We start from the raw sequence: 17,279 nt of genomic DNA, 5'->3' as shown, positions 1-17,279 counted from the left end.
TTTGTTACTTAAATCTCCAAAGACCAGCTAAAGCCTATTTTACATACAACCACTTACCTATATCTATTGTAAGGTCTCTGCAACATAATGCAGTATGCAGGATTGACAGTTCTGATGGTAATAAATACTGAAAAAGGCTATTCTTGAGACAGCACTGTTAATCAAGCCACATTCAGCTATCTGGTCAAAAACACCAGTCATTCTGTTAATTGCGAGGCTTCAGGTGACAATCAGCTAGCAGGCTCTGCTGATTGAGATGAACCTTTTAATGACAGCTTAGGTAATTATCTTCAATTTCTATTTAAAGATTGCTTAGGCTGCTTGATCAAAATTACCGATGAAAAATTTGTCGCTGAGGTTGGCATTGTTTCCTGGGAATAGGAACAATACTGGGCAGTAAATCAACTCTGCAGCTCAGTATGGTGCTCTCAAGCTTCCACTTGTGTGGCAGCTCTAGAGGCTGAGCCACCAACTTGCAGCAGAGCTCAAGTTTACTCATTACTGAAGAGTGATGTACAGCCCGCTCACAACAGCTACTATTTGCCAAAAGAGCATGTCGGGAACAATCTCCGAGATTCCCATTCATTCTCCATCCCACCTGTGAACGCACAAAGGGAAAGGTTCTGCCTAGCACCATTAGCCAATATCGAATTGAAATGATGGAATATTTATCTGGCATTAGCACTTACATTATCATAACAGTACACTGCTGTTATAAAACTTTATGCAAGACTGAATTCCTAATCTCAACTCCAAAAGACTTGATTTTTCAAATTAACATTAACATCTATTTTTGAATGCAATTGGAGATACCTTAGCTCAGCTGAGCAAACAGGCACTTATCTCAGGTCTAAACCTCTTTGTGATACAGTAACCAGGATAGCCCTGTGACAGATCCTCCTGAGAGCCCAAATACAGCAGTCAGCCAAAAATATGATAATATTAACACAAAGCATAAATCACAGTGATTTTCAATTACATAGTCAAGAATTCACAGTGCTCACATTTTCACAATCACTGTGAAACCCCAGTTGCTTTGAAATATGACATTTCAAGTCATACAACCTCCATATAGGAAAGTCAAATTCATATTCTAATAAAGAGAAGGGCTTTAATAGAAAAATCTGTTGCATGGAGATTCTGCACTTACCCATTCTAAAGATAGAAACTCTATGTTAAAGAATTAACAACTTAAAATACAGAAGAGGAAGATGTGACAAGACAGAAGGGAAACATTTCAACAGATAGTTTATTAGAATTCTCCTTTAAGTGGGAATTCTTAATACAAACCCTCATTTCTTACTACTCTGAATTTTCCTGGGGAGAAATGGTTAGAGTGGGCTTGAAGGCTGAATCATGAAGCCTACTTGAAAGACAGGCACCTTATTTCAGTCTTCAGAAAAGCTGTGAAGCGATTACTTTTGCCAGTCTGAAAATGTACTGTCACCAGCTGAAAACGTTACTGCATTCCTCAGTTTCCTATTCTGCATGGTTTTTTTCCTCCTGCATTATGCTTTGTGTTGGTAATAACAGCTGGGTGACTGTACGGTAAAGCAAAATAGCCTATTTACCCATGCTCCAAGAAAGAGCTAGAAAAAAAAAGAAAAATAAAATAAAAAAAATTAAGGTTAGTTTTCAACTAGACAAACTTTTTTTTTTTTTTTTTTTTTTTTGAGCTGCAAAATCACCAGAACCAATTCCATTCCATAAATGCATACTGCAGGATGGAAGTATTATCACTCTTTCACGGGCACCAAAATCTTGAACTAACTGAAATCATGCAAAGATGGACAAAGCTCAAAACTTAGCCTTCTCTGCAGCATCCTTACCAGCTAATCACTCTCTGTACAGTATAGAGGTTTTCATTGGATTTCATTACCACCACTGTAATTATGTGTCTAGAGGCATGAGACGGTATTCTACACATTCCTGAGCGATGTGACACATACCCCTCCACAAAACAGCTTCAACTGAATTGCCCTGGAGCTATTTGTTACTGCACTTTGATCAGCACTTATGAATCCCACAGCAGAACCATTGGACAGAAATGCAGGCATCTGCTATTCTGCACAAACGGCAGATGGAGGACAGAAAAGACAGTTTGCTGGATAAAGCAAGATGATGTTCAGGTGCGCCCTAGTTCCTGAACCAGGACTGGCAGACAAGTAACCACCAGAAAAGAGAGCAGACAGGAAAGAAAAAAAACCTAATAAACACAAAAAAGCTGTTAGCATCCTTAAACCTGTGCAACAGTGATGTCACTTGCCTCAAGTCTCATTTTGTGAAGCTACCACTTTGACTAAGAAGTAACTGAAATTGTCAAAATTACAGCCAAGAAGGAAGATCATGTGTAATTTCATGTTGACATGTTCATAAGAATAGCAAGAAATTGAATTTAAACAGTTACTGATTGTTGGCATCGCAGCTACTCCAATATAATTCCTCTTCTACTTCACAACATGAAAATTAGTTTTCAGTAACAAGCAAATTAACAAAACATTACTGTATATGAATTAGAAATGTTTATAATAAATTTTACATTTACCCTTTTAATCTACAGTGCTGTATTTCATCTATTACTGTAAATCCTTAAGAGAAAAACATCTTAAGAACTGATTAGGCAACTAAAACAGGCTAATTAATTCCTTGTCACTTCTTAATTCTCAGAAAGAGTGCTGCTGATACAAATATTAATTTATGGAAAGTTTTAGTTGCTTTGTACTTTTCTATGCATCACCTTGCCAATCAAACCTTCATTCTCAGAGATTATTAAAATTTGCCATGGAAATTTTCTCATAACAATGAATATCCAGGAGCAATGTTAAGCAAGAAGCACAAGCATTTTGATTGTCAAGTAGCTTGTCACACTCTATTCAATAAATAACATAACATTGACTATTTATGAACAAACTCTTATGACCTAGCTTAGAATAATCCCAAATCTGTAGTATTGCCACTGTGCAACCTACTATGATATTGTCTCAATTTGCTCAAAAATGCAGCCTCTATAGTCATCATATAAATCATTAAGTCACAGATTAGTTCAATAGGTAACACTAAATATGTTTTTCTACTTACAAATAATAATAAAAAAAAATCTTTTCACGGGGCATGAATGCATGCAGGACAGTTGTGGTGACAAAGGAAACAACTTCCTAAAAACCTAATCTACTGCTCACAGCTGAGCCAAATCTACTTTACCAAGGTCCTGTGCAATAACAGAGAACCTACTGAACTGAAGGTAATGAATAAAATGAATGCAGTAATAGCCTGTGGAAATTAACATGAAGGCAAACATTCCTGACACTTCAAACAATAAAACATCCAGATTATAAAACTCTACATGAGAAAAATTACTTAGCTCATATTTCCCATTTCAGTTTTACAATTATAAGCTGGTTCAATATTATGGTTGCTTAATATTATGAAATATTACTGCCATGTGTGTGCATATGTAACTATATAATGTCATTTTTTGTAAATAGTTCCCAACAAGGAAGTATTTTAAGCATTTAATCTTATAACAAGAAGAGCCAAAGTTGGAGCACCATGCTGCACCTTCCATGATCTGTTACCCCCACATACTACAAAGATTAATACAGTTTGCAAATACAATCAGAAAGTCACAAACTGATACTTTCACAAAAGCCTCCCTCCCATTTGGAAAATTAGGTTATATAACAATCCCTGTGTGCCTGTAAATAAGTGCAGGTTCTTTCCATCTGCACCTAAGAATATTCAAATACACCAACGTTACTGTTTCGCTAAACTGAAGTTGTTCTTCCTTACCATCCTCAACTGACAAATACTAAGTATTAATTTAAAACACAACTCAATTTTGCAACTATGTTCAAGTGCCAGACTCACAGCTTTCTATGTTTTAAACAAGAGAGGCAATCAAAACAAGTAAGATTTGGCAGCAAATGAAATTCCAGCTGAAATGTAATTTGGAGTCTGCCTGGAAAATAAGCAGAAGTGTTACGAGAGCTCATCAGTTCTAAATAATAAAAAACATCCATATTTACAACTCTACCTGGGAAAAAGAATGATTAAAAACAAAACAAACAAACAGCTCATCCTTCAAATACTCCCCATCATACTGAGAAAAAAATAAAATCACCAGTAAAAGGAAATCTCACAACAACTAGCACAATTTGAAGTTGCTAATTGCTTTTATTTCACATATCACCACCTGTTACTGTAAACACCAGCTAATCACACCAAGAGTATTATACCAACAGGTGAATTCACCTACATTTCTTCCAACTGGCTGGGGGAAAAAACAACAAACAACAACAACCACAGCAAATATTGCTAAATGCACAAAGATCTAAAACTGTTTGTTACTTGACTCAGCAGCTCAAACAGTAACAAAGAAACTGGTCATAAAATCTTGAGACTCTCACATCTGCTCTGTAGTTATTTAGCAGTGCTGTTTTGCTGTAAACTTAATGGAACTTATGTAGAATGAATAGACCCTCTAGTTAGAACACTTGTAGTTCAGTGCTTAACATGCATCATTTCTATATCAGAGCTAATGTAATGATATCACCAAGGTGTTTCCTTACCCCACTACATCAAATGAAATGATAATTTGGTGAGAAGCATTAGAAAGAAGCAGGTTAGCTTGAAGCTAATGAACATAAAGACTTAAACAAAAAAGACATAGACATGAAGCATTCAACTTGCAAGTCTCATATTTTGTGTCATTTTCTTCTGTATTTTATAGTAAAGTGAATAACTTAAAAAAAGCCCACAAATGCAAGTATTTTTTGTAACCACAGCAAACTTAGTTTTACTCATTTGCCTCAGAACAGCACATCTGTAATTTAATACACTGTCAAATTAACTGTATATTCAAATAATTCACACAAACTAATCCCTTCATTTATGATAACTAACTCAGCATGACAAAGCAATTTACATCATTAAACCACATGCATTAAATATGTACATCTCATGGAGATGAGCAGTTTCCCTCAGGAATGGATGAGCAGACTATGCAGAAAGTTAGAATTCTAACTCAGTGACATCAAATACACCTCTACAGTACATTTTCAGCATGTAGTCATAACTTCTGGTTGTTTATGCCAGCTAATGCAGTGACACAAACACACTAAAAAGCAGGTCACCAATGTTCTCAAGCTCTCAGGAAAATGAATCCTAGATTCACTTGCAGCACTTTGCAATGCTAAAGTTCAGCTGCAGAACTGAACTGCCACATTCATCGTTTGCAACGTTATCTTTAAAGAATTAATCATTGTTATTTTACTTATCTATTTGTACTTGACTGCCTGAAGTTACAGGTACAGATACTTTTTCATTCACTCCATCTTAAAATACAGCAGCTATGGCAGAATGGCTGTAGGTGGGAGAGATAGAAAACACCATAAACCACTGCAGTTATTTACAGTAAGAGCTCCTTTGACAAAAGCCTGTTGTGGCCTATTTTGAACTCCGTATTATTAGGTGCTCCAAAGATGCAGCGACAGAAGTGAATCTTCCAAATAAATGAGTTTCCTGACCTAGTTCAACAGCAGACCATTAAAGATGACTACTGTAGATTGAATGTTTTCTCCAGCTTCTAAACATACATCTTGGAACATAAGGTAAGAATCATTCTAAGGCACAGTACACAAGCACCAAACAACCTGACTTTAAAAAACGATACATGAAAATGTGCTTTTATTACCAAAACATTCTATTAAAGTAGATAAAGAATAATTAAAGTGTTTATGAAAACGTGTACTCATTTTGCTTGCTTGACTCCCCCACTCTTTTTTTTTGTTCCTATTAAACTCAAGGTTGCACACAGATCACATATACCTCCAGAGAAATCCTCAAGATGCTGAAGAAAGTGATCAAACCAGGTTTTTGGTTTTTTTTTTACTTTAACTACCATGCTTTAGGTAAGCAACAACATGTTTGCAGTGGTAATGCACTATAGGAAAATGTAACAACACACAGCACACTCATGACAAATCACTGTGATTAAGATTCATAATTTAATTTGCAACTTGGAAAAATCAGTCTCACATCCCATTTACTATCAACAGATTTATACACTCTTTGATAATAGGGATGTCCTCTACATTCAAAGACATTTTCAGTTATTTCCAATAAAGTTCTCTCATTAACAGATCATTAATTAGTACTTCAAAATCTTCAATCCTCATTCCTTGCATTTGCAAATAATTTTCTTTTCAAGAGAAAGAAAAATCAGGTCTAAATCTTAGAATAACAGTTAAACAATCTTAAAATGAATCTCCTGCGCAGAGGCAGAACCCTTTCTGCCCCCTGCCCTTTATTCCAGATTTTTGCCAAATACTTGTTTTTAAATGGAAAAGCGAGTGTCTAGACAGTGGTTATTATACAGCACTCTTGCTTATTCAGCTTTTAAGAAAGCAGACAGTATAAGAGCTGTCAGACACTTCATCTCTGTATATGCTGCATGATAACCTGTCTACTTTATGAGCTTTCACCTAAAGAATTTATTTCCAATAACCAAATCTCTACTTCCCAAAAAAGTGAGTGCAAGTTGGCATTACTTGGAAGTGAACATACTATAGGTACATTTGTGTGGTATTTGGAACCACAGTTTGACTGTTGGGTTTGTGAAAATTTAAGAGTTGAGATGCAAGATAACATCTATTAAATTCCCAATTTAAAGGACTTCATCTTGAGGCACATTATTTTCAGCCATTTCACTTAAATGTTGATTTTTAAATAAAGCTGAATCTCTCCATGCTAACTGTGAAAGCACCAGCACAAACCATAATTTTGCAGTTTTATCCACTTTCAGGAAAGTGCATGGAGTCCACTGCACAATTTGAAAACAGAACATATAAAAACAGTAAAGCATCCACATCTACATATCTTTATACTCGTTCACTTGATCATGAAACAACAAAATCAAAGAAACATTTTAAAAAATGATACCTTGGGAATCTCAGCACTTTGCCCCTCTAAGTTTAGATGTTAATAAGGTAAAAGAAATTAAATGCAGTCTACTACTTGCTCAGCTGGCTGACTTTGCAAAGGGCTAAAAACCATGAAGTGAAACTGAGTGAAGCCTGGTATTTTATTACATGCTGCACCTAGGAAAGAAAAAATATATGACTTGATAAATTTAGGATCAGTGTATTTTGAATATAAAGTTCTCTAATAAACACCAAATTACTAATTCCTCTACAATGGTGTAATTATTCTTTTACAATCTGTTTAACCCAACACATCTTGAAAATAATTATTTTTAAGTAAAAACACTGTGCTGCTGAATGTTGTATAATACAACTCAAAACAGTACCATAAGTTGGGAAAAAAAAATTATCTATTTTTCAGTCCTGATTAACTTAATGAGTTCCCTCCAACTCTAATCTCTTAAACACAGAATGATGTGAAATAAAAGATCAAAGAATAGCAATAAGCAGTCCAACTAAATAAGCTGTGTTGATTAGCAAATTATATTTGCTACTGATCTGAGAGTTTGCTAATGAGATGCCTGGCACAATGACTGATCTTGGATTGCTTTGAAGCTATGCTTAACAACCACAATCTCCCTGCCTTATGCCATATTTTTAAAAAACCTTTAAATTAATCTTACATAATCTAGAAGAACACATAAAGGTTGTAAATATTTTTTTAGTTTTACAAGTCTTACATAAATTTTGTAAACATCTAAAATATCAAAATGTAGAGGAGAAATTAAATTATCATAATTTCACATGAGGAAAGTTGTCCTGATAACCAGCCTTTGATATTATGAATGGCCATATCGCTGCAGTACTTAAGGAGTAATTAATGACTGCTGTTTTAAAGTCCACCATAAATTTTGCATATCTGTGACTAAGTCAGGGTGAACAAAATTGGTCTGATGAGCAAGATACATACCATAACTTCCAGTTGTATTGGCACAAATAACAGCACCAAAGAACTCTGGAACATGTTTCTGAATCCTGGAAATAACTTTCTGACAGGCTACTGTTGGGTCTGTTCCCATCCTCATATATTCCACTGCTTGATAACTAAAATCAAATATAATCCAAAAAAAACCAAATATATTCCACTGCTTGATAGCTAAATTAAAATAAAATAAAATTAAAACATCCCCACATCCAGACAGTTTACCAAACTCAGGCCAGACATTAGCTTGAGAGATTTAGAGTGCTTTGAGTTATGGAAACAAACTACAAACTAGCAATTATTATTCAATAAAGTGTTTTTAAAACAGTATTAAAAGGAATTTCAAGATGTCATTTACACCATCTGCTGTTCTAAGGCAAGGCCAAACCTGTGGTAACCTGATCATCTCCAGCAGAAGAAGCTAAGATACAGATCAGTTTAACAACTAAGTAGATGAAGAGTTACTGGCTCTTATTTTTTATTGTACAACCAAGTTTCACATGAGGAATTCCTACTAGTTTTCAAAATGACCTATCTGAAGGTAATTTCATTTTATTTTTTTTTTTAAAAAAGTAACAACAAAACCTCTGAAATTACATACCCTTCAGCCCCATTTATTTATTCCAGTAAGCATTAAACATATTTTGCAGGAGATGCAAGCTTCAAGAGAAATTCAGAACTGAAAAAAAACCTTTTCATTCATAAAGACAAAGGTATAACGCTCAGATCAAGACCCTGAACCACCTTCAAAACTTTTGTAAGATGATATTTAAAAAAATAATAATAAATCTTACTCTAAATGCAAAATAATCAAGATGAGTTTCCTTTGCATCATTCTACAAATGATAACACAGGCAAAGTTTGAGATAGATCACTTGCATTTCCAAGATGTCATCGGTGGTAAAACCTACCAACAATCCAACCTTTTATTGTTGTTTACTTTCAGAAGCAGAGGATTAAATGACAATGCATAATTTACTCAAAAGCAAACAACACTAAATTTTGTCTTGATGAAAGATACATAAATAAATACCTCAACTTGTTACACTAACAAACACTCATCCACAGATAGCATTAACTATAGATGTCATCAAAGTGCCTCAAAGAGACCTTTCCTTGTATTCTCTGTCTCCCTTATTACCCTTGTTTTTTAATACTAATTGTGAAGGTTCAAGTTATCTAACTGTAACTATATCTAAATATAAAGCTATATTTTACAGGGGTATCCTCAATAATCAAAATAAAGTAAGATCTTATTGTCTCAAAAAAACCCCACAAAACAAAAAAAACCATAAAAACAAAAAAACAACAACAAAAAAAAAACCAGTCAGAAACCACTAGAAATTTTACCCTTGATTTGACACTTTCTGATTTTCTAATAGATCAATTCCATTCTTATTTTATTATCTGTCCTCATTTTTAATTGGGAATACTTAAATATCACAACATTAAGAAATATCTGATCTACAAGGAATCTGTGACTATTTAGTCTGAGCTCTCTAAAATCAACTGAAGCAAACATGAAATGTTTTAAGCATTACAAAAGAACTTTTCAGGCCGCTAATGAGCAATGTACGTTTTTACTGATTAATCTCATAGTGGAACCCAACTCATAACTACTGTCAGTATCTAATTCCCCAAAATGATTCACAAAGTTGTGAATTCACAAGGTTGTGAATTTCTGTCTTGGACCAGCTTCACACCCATTATGGACCATAACTTTTAAAAATATACATCTGTCAGTTGGCATATCCATAACTGCCAGAGTTTCAGAAGGAGTACTTGGGTAATGTAAAGGCTGGTGCTTTAGATTCCATAAAGCATCAGTGCTCATTATGTTCAGCATAGGCTATCAGAAAGCCTTCCTTTTGAGACTGGTCCACTAGAATGACTGTCAACATTCAGTGATGTAAACAGCTGTATTTTACAGTTTATGCGAGCACAACAACAGCAACAAGCCATCTCTTCCCGTTTTAAATTAGATATTACTTAGACTTTTTATAGTGACACTCCCCTACATTCCTCAATAAACTAAGAGTCACTCATAATGTTTTCTAGAGTTTATAAGACTTATTTCTCACATAGCAAAGCATTTTGGGACAAAAAGCCCATCTGTTCTGTTAAAGAACATGCAAGTTGGTAATACACTCATTACTGCTGTCTGTCTACTCTCAGCTAGGGCAGAATTTCAATGTTAAGTTGTAAGTAATACTTGATCTTGCTACTGTTCTTCCCCCTTACATTCCTTTCTCTCTCACTTCAAGAACAAATAAGTCAGACAGTCTTTCAGTCAGTCAATTACACAATTTGCTGAGCTTCCATTCTGCTTTTGAAAACTAGCAAAGACTGCCCTAAGGACAAACCTGGGTAAGAAGCGCATCATGGTGTCACCATCTCCAGTGGCTGCAGCTCCTCCAGCTGTACTATCAGCATAGGATCCTGCTCCAGCTATTGGAGAATCTCCAACACGGCTGCAATGAACAATGAAGAAAAAGTATTCTACAAAAGGGAACTGGAATTTACTAATGCCAGTGAGATAATACTAATGCAATAGCTCTTGGTCTAATATCAGGAAATTCTTATGGCTTGAGTATCCATTTAACTTTGTCAACTTAATCACCTCCAGCTAAGCTAGCATTAAACCTCTAGGAGAACAGAACAAGTAAAGAGGTCTCTTTACTGCAGTCAGAAGCCTTGTCATAAAAACCACTGACAAAAGAGATCTGCAATAATTTGACTGATCTGAGGCTTAGTCCACCTTCAGTGAATGCCTCTTTGTTCTTGTCCTGAATATAGTTAGGGGGGTAAGGTTTAGCCAGCGGGCAACAATGAGCAGCTAGGGCAACTACTATGTTCAATAACTCTAACTAAATCCAGAAGTTGTTTTAATTAGTAGACAAAAACAATTCCTAATTGCGGTGAAAAATCTCAAAGATAAAATACAGGCCTGACGCTCTGATTCTATATACATAGATAATGTGCACTTTTCAAAAAGGCTCATTCATTTCTGGTGACTTGCCTTAAATTTACTTACAAAAAACTTACTACTCCAGTTTTTTGTATGCCTGCCTGGACAATTAAAACAGTTTAACGATTAAACCAGAAAAACAAACACTCCTTCACACAAGTTGTATCTGTTCCTTAGCATTTGGATTTATGGCAGTGCCTTGCAATAACTACGGATAATTTTGTAAATCTCTCTCTAAAACGTATACTGTTTCATATTAGCATAAGCTTAACACAGGAAATGAAACAACAAAAGAGAGTTCTCTGTAAAATTAGAGATACTAACCCTGGAATTTTGTGGACGCCACCATTAGTAGATGTCCCAGATGCAACGGTTCCACTCTTTCCAATTACAACCATACCTAAAATTTTCAACAGGTATGAAACATACTCAGACATGCTGCAGACAAATATGTTAAATTGTCACCATGCATCTCGCCACCAATTAAAAACCATGGTATACAGATTTTTTAAGTTATCAATATGCTGAAATACAGAAAAATTGTATTCTTGAAGAAGTTATTTATAAAATTTTTCTATTCTGTAAACAGAATAGAAGAAAAAGGTAAGTATACTTTATTTTATGTGTTTAAGGACGATTTGACAAACTCTGCCTTTGGCAACAAGTCTCACTTTTTACTCATTTCTCCCACTTCTGCAAAGCCTTTTAAACTGGTCTGACAGCTACATGGCAGACATGACCTAAGTTAACTAGATAAGATAAAAATAACTATTTATAACCTTGAACAGTTTTCTAAGCATATATACTTGCCCAGACAGTTGTGCTAAGGTGTTTAAAGGGGAAACAGTAAGGTAACAAGAGACAACAAAAGAGGAGGAAGTAGCTGTGCAGCCAGTGCACTGGAAAAATACATCCTACATTTAGGAACTTGATCCTAACAAATAAATAACAGTCTTGAAATCACTACAAATTGCTAGGAATTAAATATTATGAAATCAGGTTTTTATATGAAATATTGTGCTTTAAACTCAGCATGAGTTAATCAACACATGAATGAGGAAAAAAAATAGGAAAAGAACTACCAAAAAGTTGTTACCAATAGTATCATGACTATGAATGTTTCTTTGTGAAATGGTCCCCTCATCAAATGAAACTTTTTCAAGCCGCTTATATGGTCCACAGGACTTTGAAGAATCTGGTACCACATTCTGTAATTATATGCATGAATAATAAATTATGCTTAATTTCAGATTAATTTCAAAACGTTACACTCAATATCTATAAATCACTACACAAGTATTAAATGCCTGATATGTAAATTATGCAGCTGTACTAATATCCTACACTTGGTTTGCTTAAAGAATGAAGACTGACTTCTGGTACTATGTGTTAAAAAGGTCTTTCAAGTAAGTTGTTGACGAAACCAGATATTCTCTTTTGCTTAACAGACTGGTCAAAAAAAGTTCATTCATCAGCAACTTTAAAAACATAAAATAAAAAAAAAAAGTAAATTGAGTTTACTTCAATAATTTCAAGACATTACATCAAGTCACTGTTTAAGTACTTTAAAGAACAACTAAAAATGAGAATACATATGTTAAAAATGGCTCAACAATGTAGCATTTTAGATGCAAGAAACAAAGATACAGCACAAGTGTACAAACCTGCAACAGTTATACCAAAATAGAACAAGCCCACTGAAAAAGGCAAGTTTAACAGACAGCTGTATTGATTTGATGTGTCCACAGCTGTGCATAATACCATTGTGTTAACGAAAGCTAAATTTTATTGTAAAATTTTGTTCCAGAAACTTATCCATGCATCAGGAATTACTCTCACTGCTTTATTTAGCATAAGAAGTTCTGCCCAAATTTAGAGTTTAAAAATAAATAAATAAATAAATATACACATATATATCTCATATCAAAACTCTGTTACAAGCAAGGTCAAAACTGCAAGATCCAAGAAGAGCTAGTCATATGCCCTTCCTGAGTCCAAGCATTTGAAAAATCCAGGTTTGTTCTTTGTATCATATGGAACAGTTATCCTCCACATGTGAAAAAGCAAAACTTCAATGTAAGCTGAAAGGAAGAGTTAAAGTTGCATTAATGACTGCCTAATACCACCCCCCTTCACCATGACTGCACCATACCTTCCAGTAGTTTGGCTGACAGCTTTGATTAAGCCACCTTGAATATATTGAAAGTGATCTTTGGGTAGTTAAATCTTCATATGGAAACCCCATGCGTACAGCAAACAGAGTGGCTTTAAAAACAACAACAACAAAAAAAAACCATCTTAAATACAGATGTAATCAAAGCCTCTTTACACATAGAATCATGAAAAAGAGCCAAAAATATCCCAGCAGACAATAACCAAAATAATGTTTTTCTTAACTTGTAATTATTTTGTACTGAATCTACCAGACTCACTTCTGCATTGGTATAACTCAACATAACATCTTTGTCCACATGATTTCACTATGCAAATACTTACCTTCCTAAACTGGACAATATAATTTAAATCAGTATTTAATTCTCCAGTTTCTTCTCCACCTTTCTTCTCTGCTCATCCTACAATCACTAATTAAAAGTATACTGATATTTGCCTGTGATGGGGAAATGGAGCTTTTTGAACATTTATTCCTCCCTCTTTACCAGCTGACTAATTTCTTTTACTCAGCATCACCCATTAAATCTCTTTTTTTTTTTCTCCAAAACCAATTGTAAAGTAAATGACCAAGTGCTTGAATTAAATAGCATTTGCAAATCCATCTTTCTTTACTCAGGTCTTATGTCCAAACAGTCATCACCTCCTCTATTGCCATACTTTACTTGTCTGTAGAGTAATAGAAAAATCTGGGTTGCACTAATTTCTCTGCCATCCTATACACATTAAAATCCTCAAGAATCTTGTATTTTATCAGCTTTGAAGCAGTTGACTCATTTTTAAAGTTCAAACATTTCCTCTTTTTAAGTACCAACTTCCACACTTGTCTACATATTTCTTTCAGAGCAGCCCCATACATTTTAAAAACCTTCAATGACAAGCTAGGTAACCTTTCATTAACTATTCAGTACCTTCCTGCAACATATATCTCTTCTGAAACTAGTGTTATCCTAAACACAGCAGCTCATTATTTAAAACCTCAAGTATTCCTCAAGCTTGCGATTTTGCTCTTTTATGATGCCCAGGTACACACCTCCTAAAGTGGTTTTCTACATTCAGATCTTCAACACTGTCTTTAAACTATTAAAAACTATACATAAAAATATAGCATTTGTGCTCAATATAAACTAAAATTCTCACATGGGACTGTAGCATCTTATTTCTGTCACTTAGACTGTTACTCTCTGATTTTAACAGAAATTTTTGAAGCTAGCACTTCAGTTTCTATAGTATGTTGTATCAATTTGTTTTTATATCTGTTATCAGTATTATTAGTAAAACCTTGGGATTACAAGTCAATAATTGGTAAAATACAACAGATCTGTAATTTTCACATGAAACAACAGAATAAAATCTAATTCATACATGTGTAACAATAAACTCTTCAGCACTCTAAGATTTACTTGTTTGTCAGGGAATCCCTCCACTCAAGATTAACAAATGACAGTTTTATAATATAAAAAGGTTAAGACTCAGAAACAGTAAAAGGAATAGTTACCTGACTCTCCCACTAACAATGTATGCTTAGTGTGCTCAATGACCTTTCGTGCTACACCGATTGCATTTTTCACATGTCTGAGATCTGCAACTGCCCCAACTTCCATAGTGTTGCTGGAAGCAAGACATATTTAGAAATTATTTTAAAAAATAGTAGCATACTTTGTATTTGGCAAAATCTTTCCTCGTGTAAACTGGACAATCCGTTGCTGTAACACATTGTGTTATTTGTCCTTTGCCACCAATAGGAGGGCATCACATTAGTAGAGAAGGAATTTACTCGTACACTGATACATTGTAACCTTGCTTAGGTTGGGGATGTTGCCCAAGTAACAGTTACTCTATCTGGGATAATATTTTCAATAGGGTAACTATTTTGATACACAAACTCATAACCAAACCAAACACCTGCAATTACTTCCTAAGTGGAACAGCCAGAAATGGTAAATAAAATAGAAAAGACAATGTCTACTGTAGTGAAACATTTACAGAATTAATCAAAAGGTAAAGCATCGGATGCTAAGATTCTTTTCTTCACAACTATTTACCAAGAGCTGGATTACAAAGCACAAAAATTCCCTAATAGCTTAGTTGCTCTTCCACCAAGTGAAAGAACTTACCCATAGTTAAACCAGTAAGACCACTGTGACAAATTTTACATACATTTTACATTACAGAGACCGTTGTTTTTTCCTTCACCGTTATCTTACCCATCCATAATCATTGCATCCAGTGTTGTTTCTCCACTTTCATCTGGGCTTCCTCCATATCCCACACTCCCGTCGCACTGGTCAACCTCACACTGACCACAGCCCTTCTCAACAGCATCCAGCTCAGATCCACCCAACTGTAAGGTTCTCCAAGCTGTAATCAACAAAAATAATTCAAAGTACAGAGGCTCCAGTACTGCTTTAAGACTGTTTTATAGATGGACACTATGAAAATGCAAATTTAAAACAAACAAAGACCTCATACCACTCTTTCTTATAAGTTAAATAAAGGCAAAATATAAACACAGTCAGGATAAAGTAAATTATTAATTTTCTAAACACTGTTGTGCGTGTTTTGTTTTGTTTTTTTTTTTAATATATCTAATCAGTGTTTCTGACTGAGAAACAAAGCTTTTTTTTCCTTCTCCTGAGAATGTAGTTATTAATGTATTATTTAATTACTATTATTTTTATTATTTAATAATTATTATTTATGTATTATTTAATAATGATAACAACTTCTGTATATTAAATAACCTCCTCTACTCAGAACCAGCAAACACTGTCCCAGCACCTATTTAAATCTTTTTATGGGAAGTCAGAGGGAGAAGCAGGCTAAGCAAAACTTTCACCAAAACAAAACTGCAGAATAGAAGGATCTAAGGATTTAAAACAGTGATGTAAAAGCTCCTCAGTGACCACATAACAACAAACAAATATCAGCCTACACCTTCCCTCATTCAGCTCTTAGCATTCTATCCTTTACCACCAAGCTCATTCCACTGTTTTGTAAGACATCACAGATGCGCCAACTTTACACAACTTAAATAAACTGGGCCTGTAGGCTCTGTATACGTGCAGCATTTCACAAGGTTGTACCTCAGGCAACATTTCCAGGATGCCTGGGCTTGCTGCTACTGATGGTTGCAATCCTGCTTCCTCCTGCTGCTGCTGGCTCTGGTGCTCCACCACCTGCAACAGTTCAGTGGAGACAGCAGAAGCACACAGCCCAGCTCCTTCTGACAGCAGTAACATGTTACTCAGTCACAGCCACCTCCAGACATGCCATCACACAGATTCACAGAATTGAAGGGGCTGGAAGGGACCTCTAGATATCACTAGTCTAACCCCCTGCCAAAGCAGGCTCCCTAGACCAGCCTGCACAGGTGCCTCTTGAATATCTCCAGAGAAGGAGACTCCACAACCGCCTTGGATGGCCTGTTCCAGTGCTCCAACACCATAAGCTCTTAGGCACATTTGTGCAGAACTTCCTATGAGCTTCCTATTGTCACAAACAATGAATGCAGTTGTATGAAAACTGGCCAAGGGGAAAACAAAACAAAACAGCAAGGAAAAAGTAACAAAACCTAGCACTCAACTCTGTATATGCTTGTCTTTATTACCAGTTTGAACATGGGGAGTACTGTTCAAATTCTACTCCATCCATTGCTGTGAGCAGCTTTAACAGGTTTTTAAAAGCTGTAAAACAAAAGCCTTGCAGTTCTCCAGTCAATATTTCAGTCGTGACTGACAAATGGCTTCATAGGCAACTCATCTCACGACTTCCCTAAAGTGTTATTTACAACCCAACAATGCTAAAAAAAAAACAAACAACAACAAACTGTAAGCCCCTTTAAATCACTATGCACATTTAATTTATGCCGTCAGATTTGCGCTAGGCAAAACTGTTTTGATCATTAATAGGAGCGAGCCAAGTCCCACACCGCAGTCGTTTAATGGAACGCCTGCCGGCCCGCTACCCCACCAGCTCCCGGAGCCCCCCCCCCAACATGCCAGCGGCTCCTCCGCGAGAGGAGCACCCGGTGGCCGGCACTGCCCCCATCCCCCCGTCGGACCACCTGTCTCTGTGGCCTTCCTAAACGCCCAAGTGTTGATGACTAGGGGCAGAGCGGCGCCGGCCGCCCCACACGGGCCCACGAGCTGCAACGCGATCAGCAGAAAGCGAACTACCGGCGCCATCACTGCGACCCGACATGGGGGGGGGGGACGGGGGGTGTAGGCCGCGCATGCGC

General features: G+C 35.7%; 1 protein-coding gene across 15 annotated transcripts in view; it reads right to left on the bottom strand.

Moving 5' to 3' along the window:
• AGA (aspartylglucosaminidase) overlaps positions 1-17,279 on the bottom strand; it is a 24,874-nt gene extending 7,595 nt beyond the window's left edge. For 2 of the 15 annotated variants that reach the window (XR_014945327.1, XR_001554925.2), the window contains exons 1-9: positions 17,106-17,242; positions 15,247-15,400; positions 14,538-14,650; positions 13,023-13,135; positions 11,967-12,078; positions 11,195-11,270; positions 10,266-10,373; positions 7,891-8,024; positions 6,940-7,097 (exon numbers count right to left, since the gene is read on the bottom strand). Coding sequence is in view for 10 of the 15 variants with exons in the window: in XM_015861461.3 (XP_015716947.1) it covers positions 6,997-7,097; positions 7,891-8,024; positions 10,266-10,373; positions 11,195-11,270; positions 11,967-12,078; positions 13,023-13,135; positions 14,538-14,650; positions 15,247-15,400; positions 17,106-17,226 (1,032 nt within the window). In the remaining 5 variants the exon portion in view is untranslated. Of the gene's footprint in view, positions 1-1,340; positions 1,590-5,986; positions 7,098-7,890; positions 8,025-10,265; positions 10,374-11,194; positions 11,271-11,966; positions 12,079-13,022; positions 13,136-14,537; positions 14,651-15,246; positions 15,401-16,649; positions 16,842-17,105 lie in introns of those variants that run through there. The other 13 variants (XR_001554926.3, XM_085545093.1, XR_014945331.1 and 10 more) reach the window with 13 other exon arrangements.

This window comes from Coturnix japonica, chromosome 4 (genome assembly GCF_054131305.1).
Source record: "Coturnix japonica strain WE chromosome 4, WE-NBRP24, whole genome shotgun sequence".
NCBI lineage: Eukaryota > Metazoa > Chordata > Aves > Galliformes > Phasianidae > Coturnix > Coturnix japonica.
The sequence above is the reverse complement of the archived record's forward strand: the minus strand, read 5'-3'. Positions and strand labels throughout refer to the sequence as shown.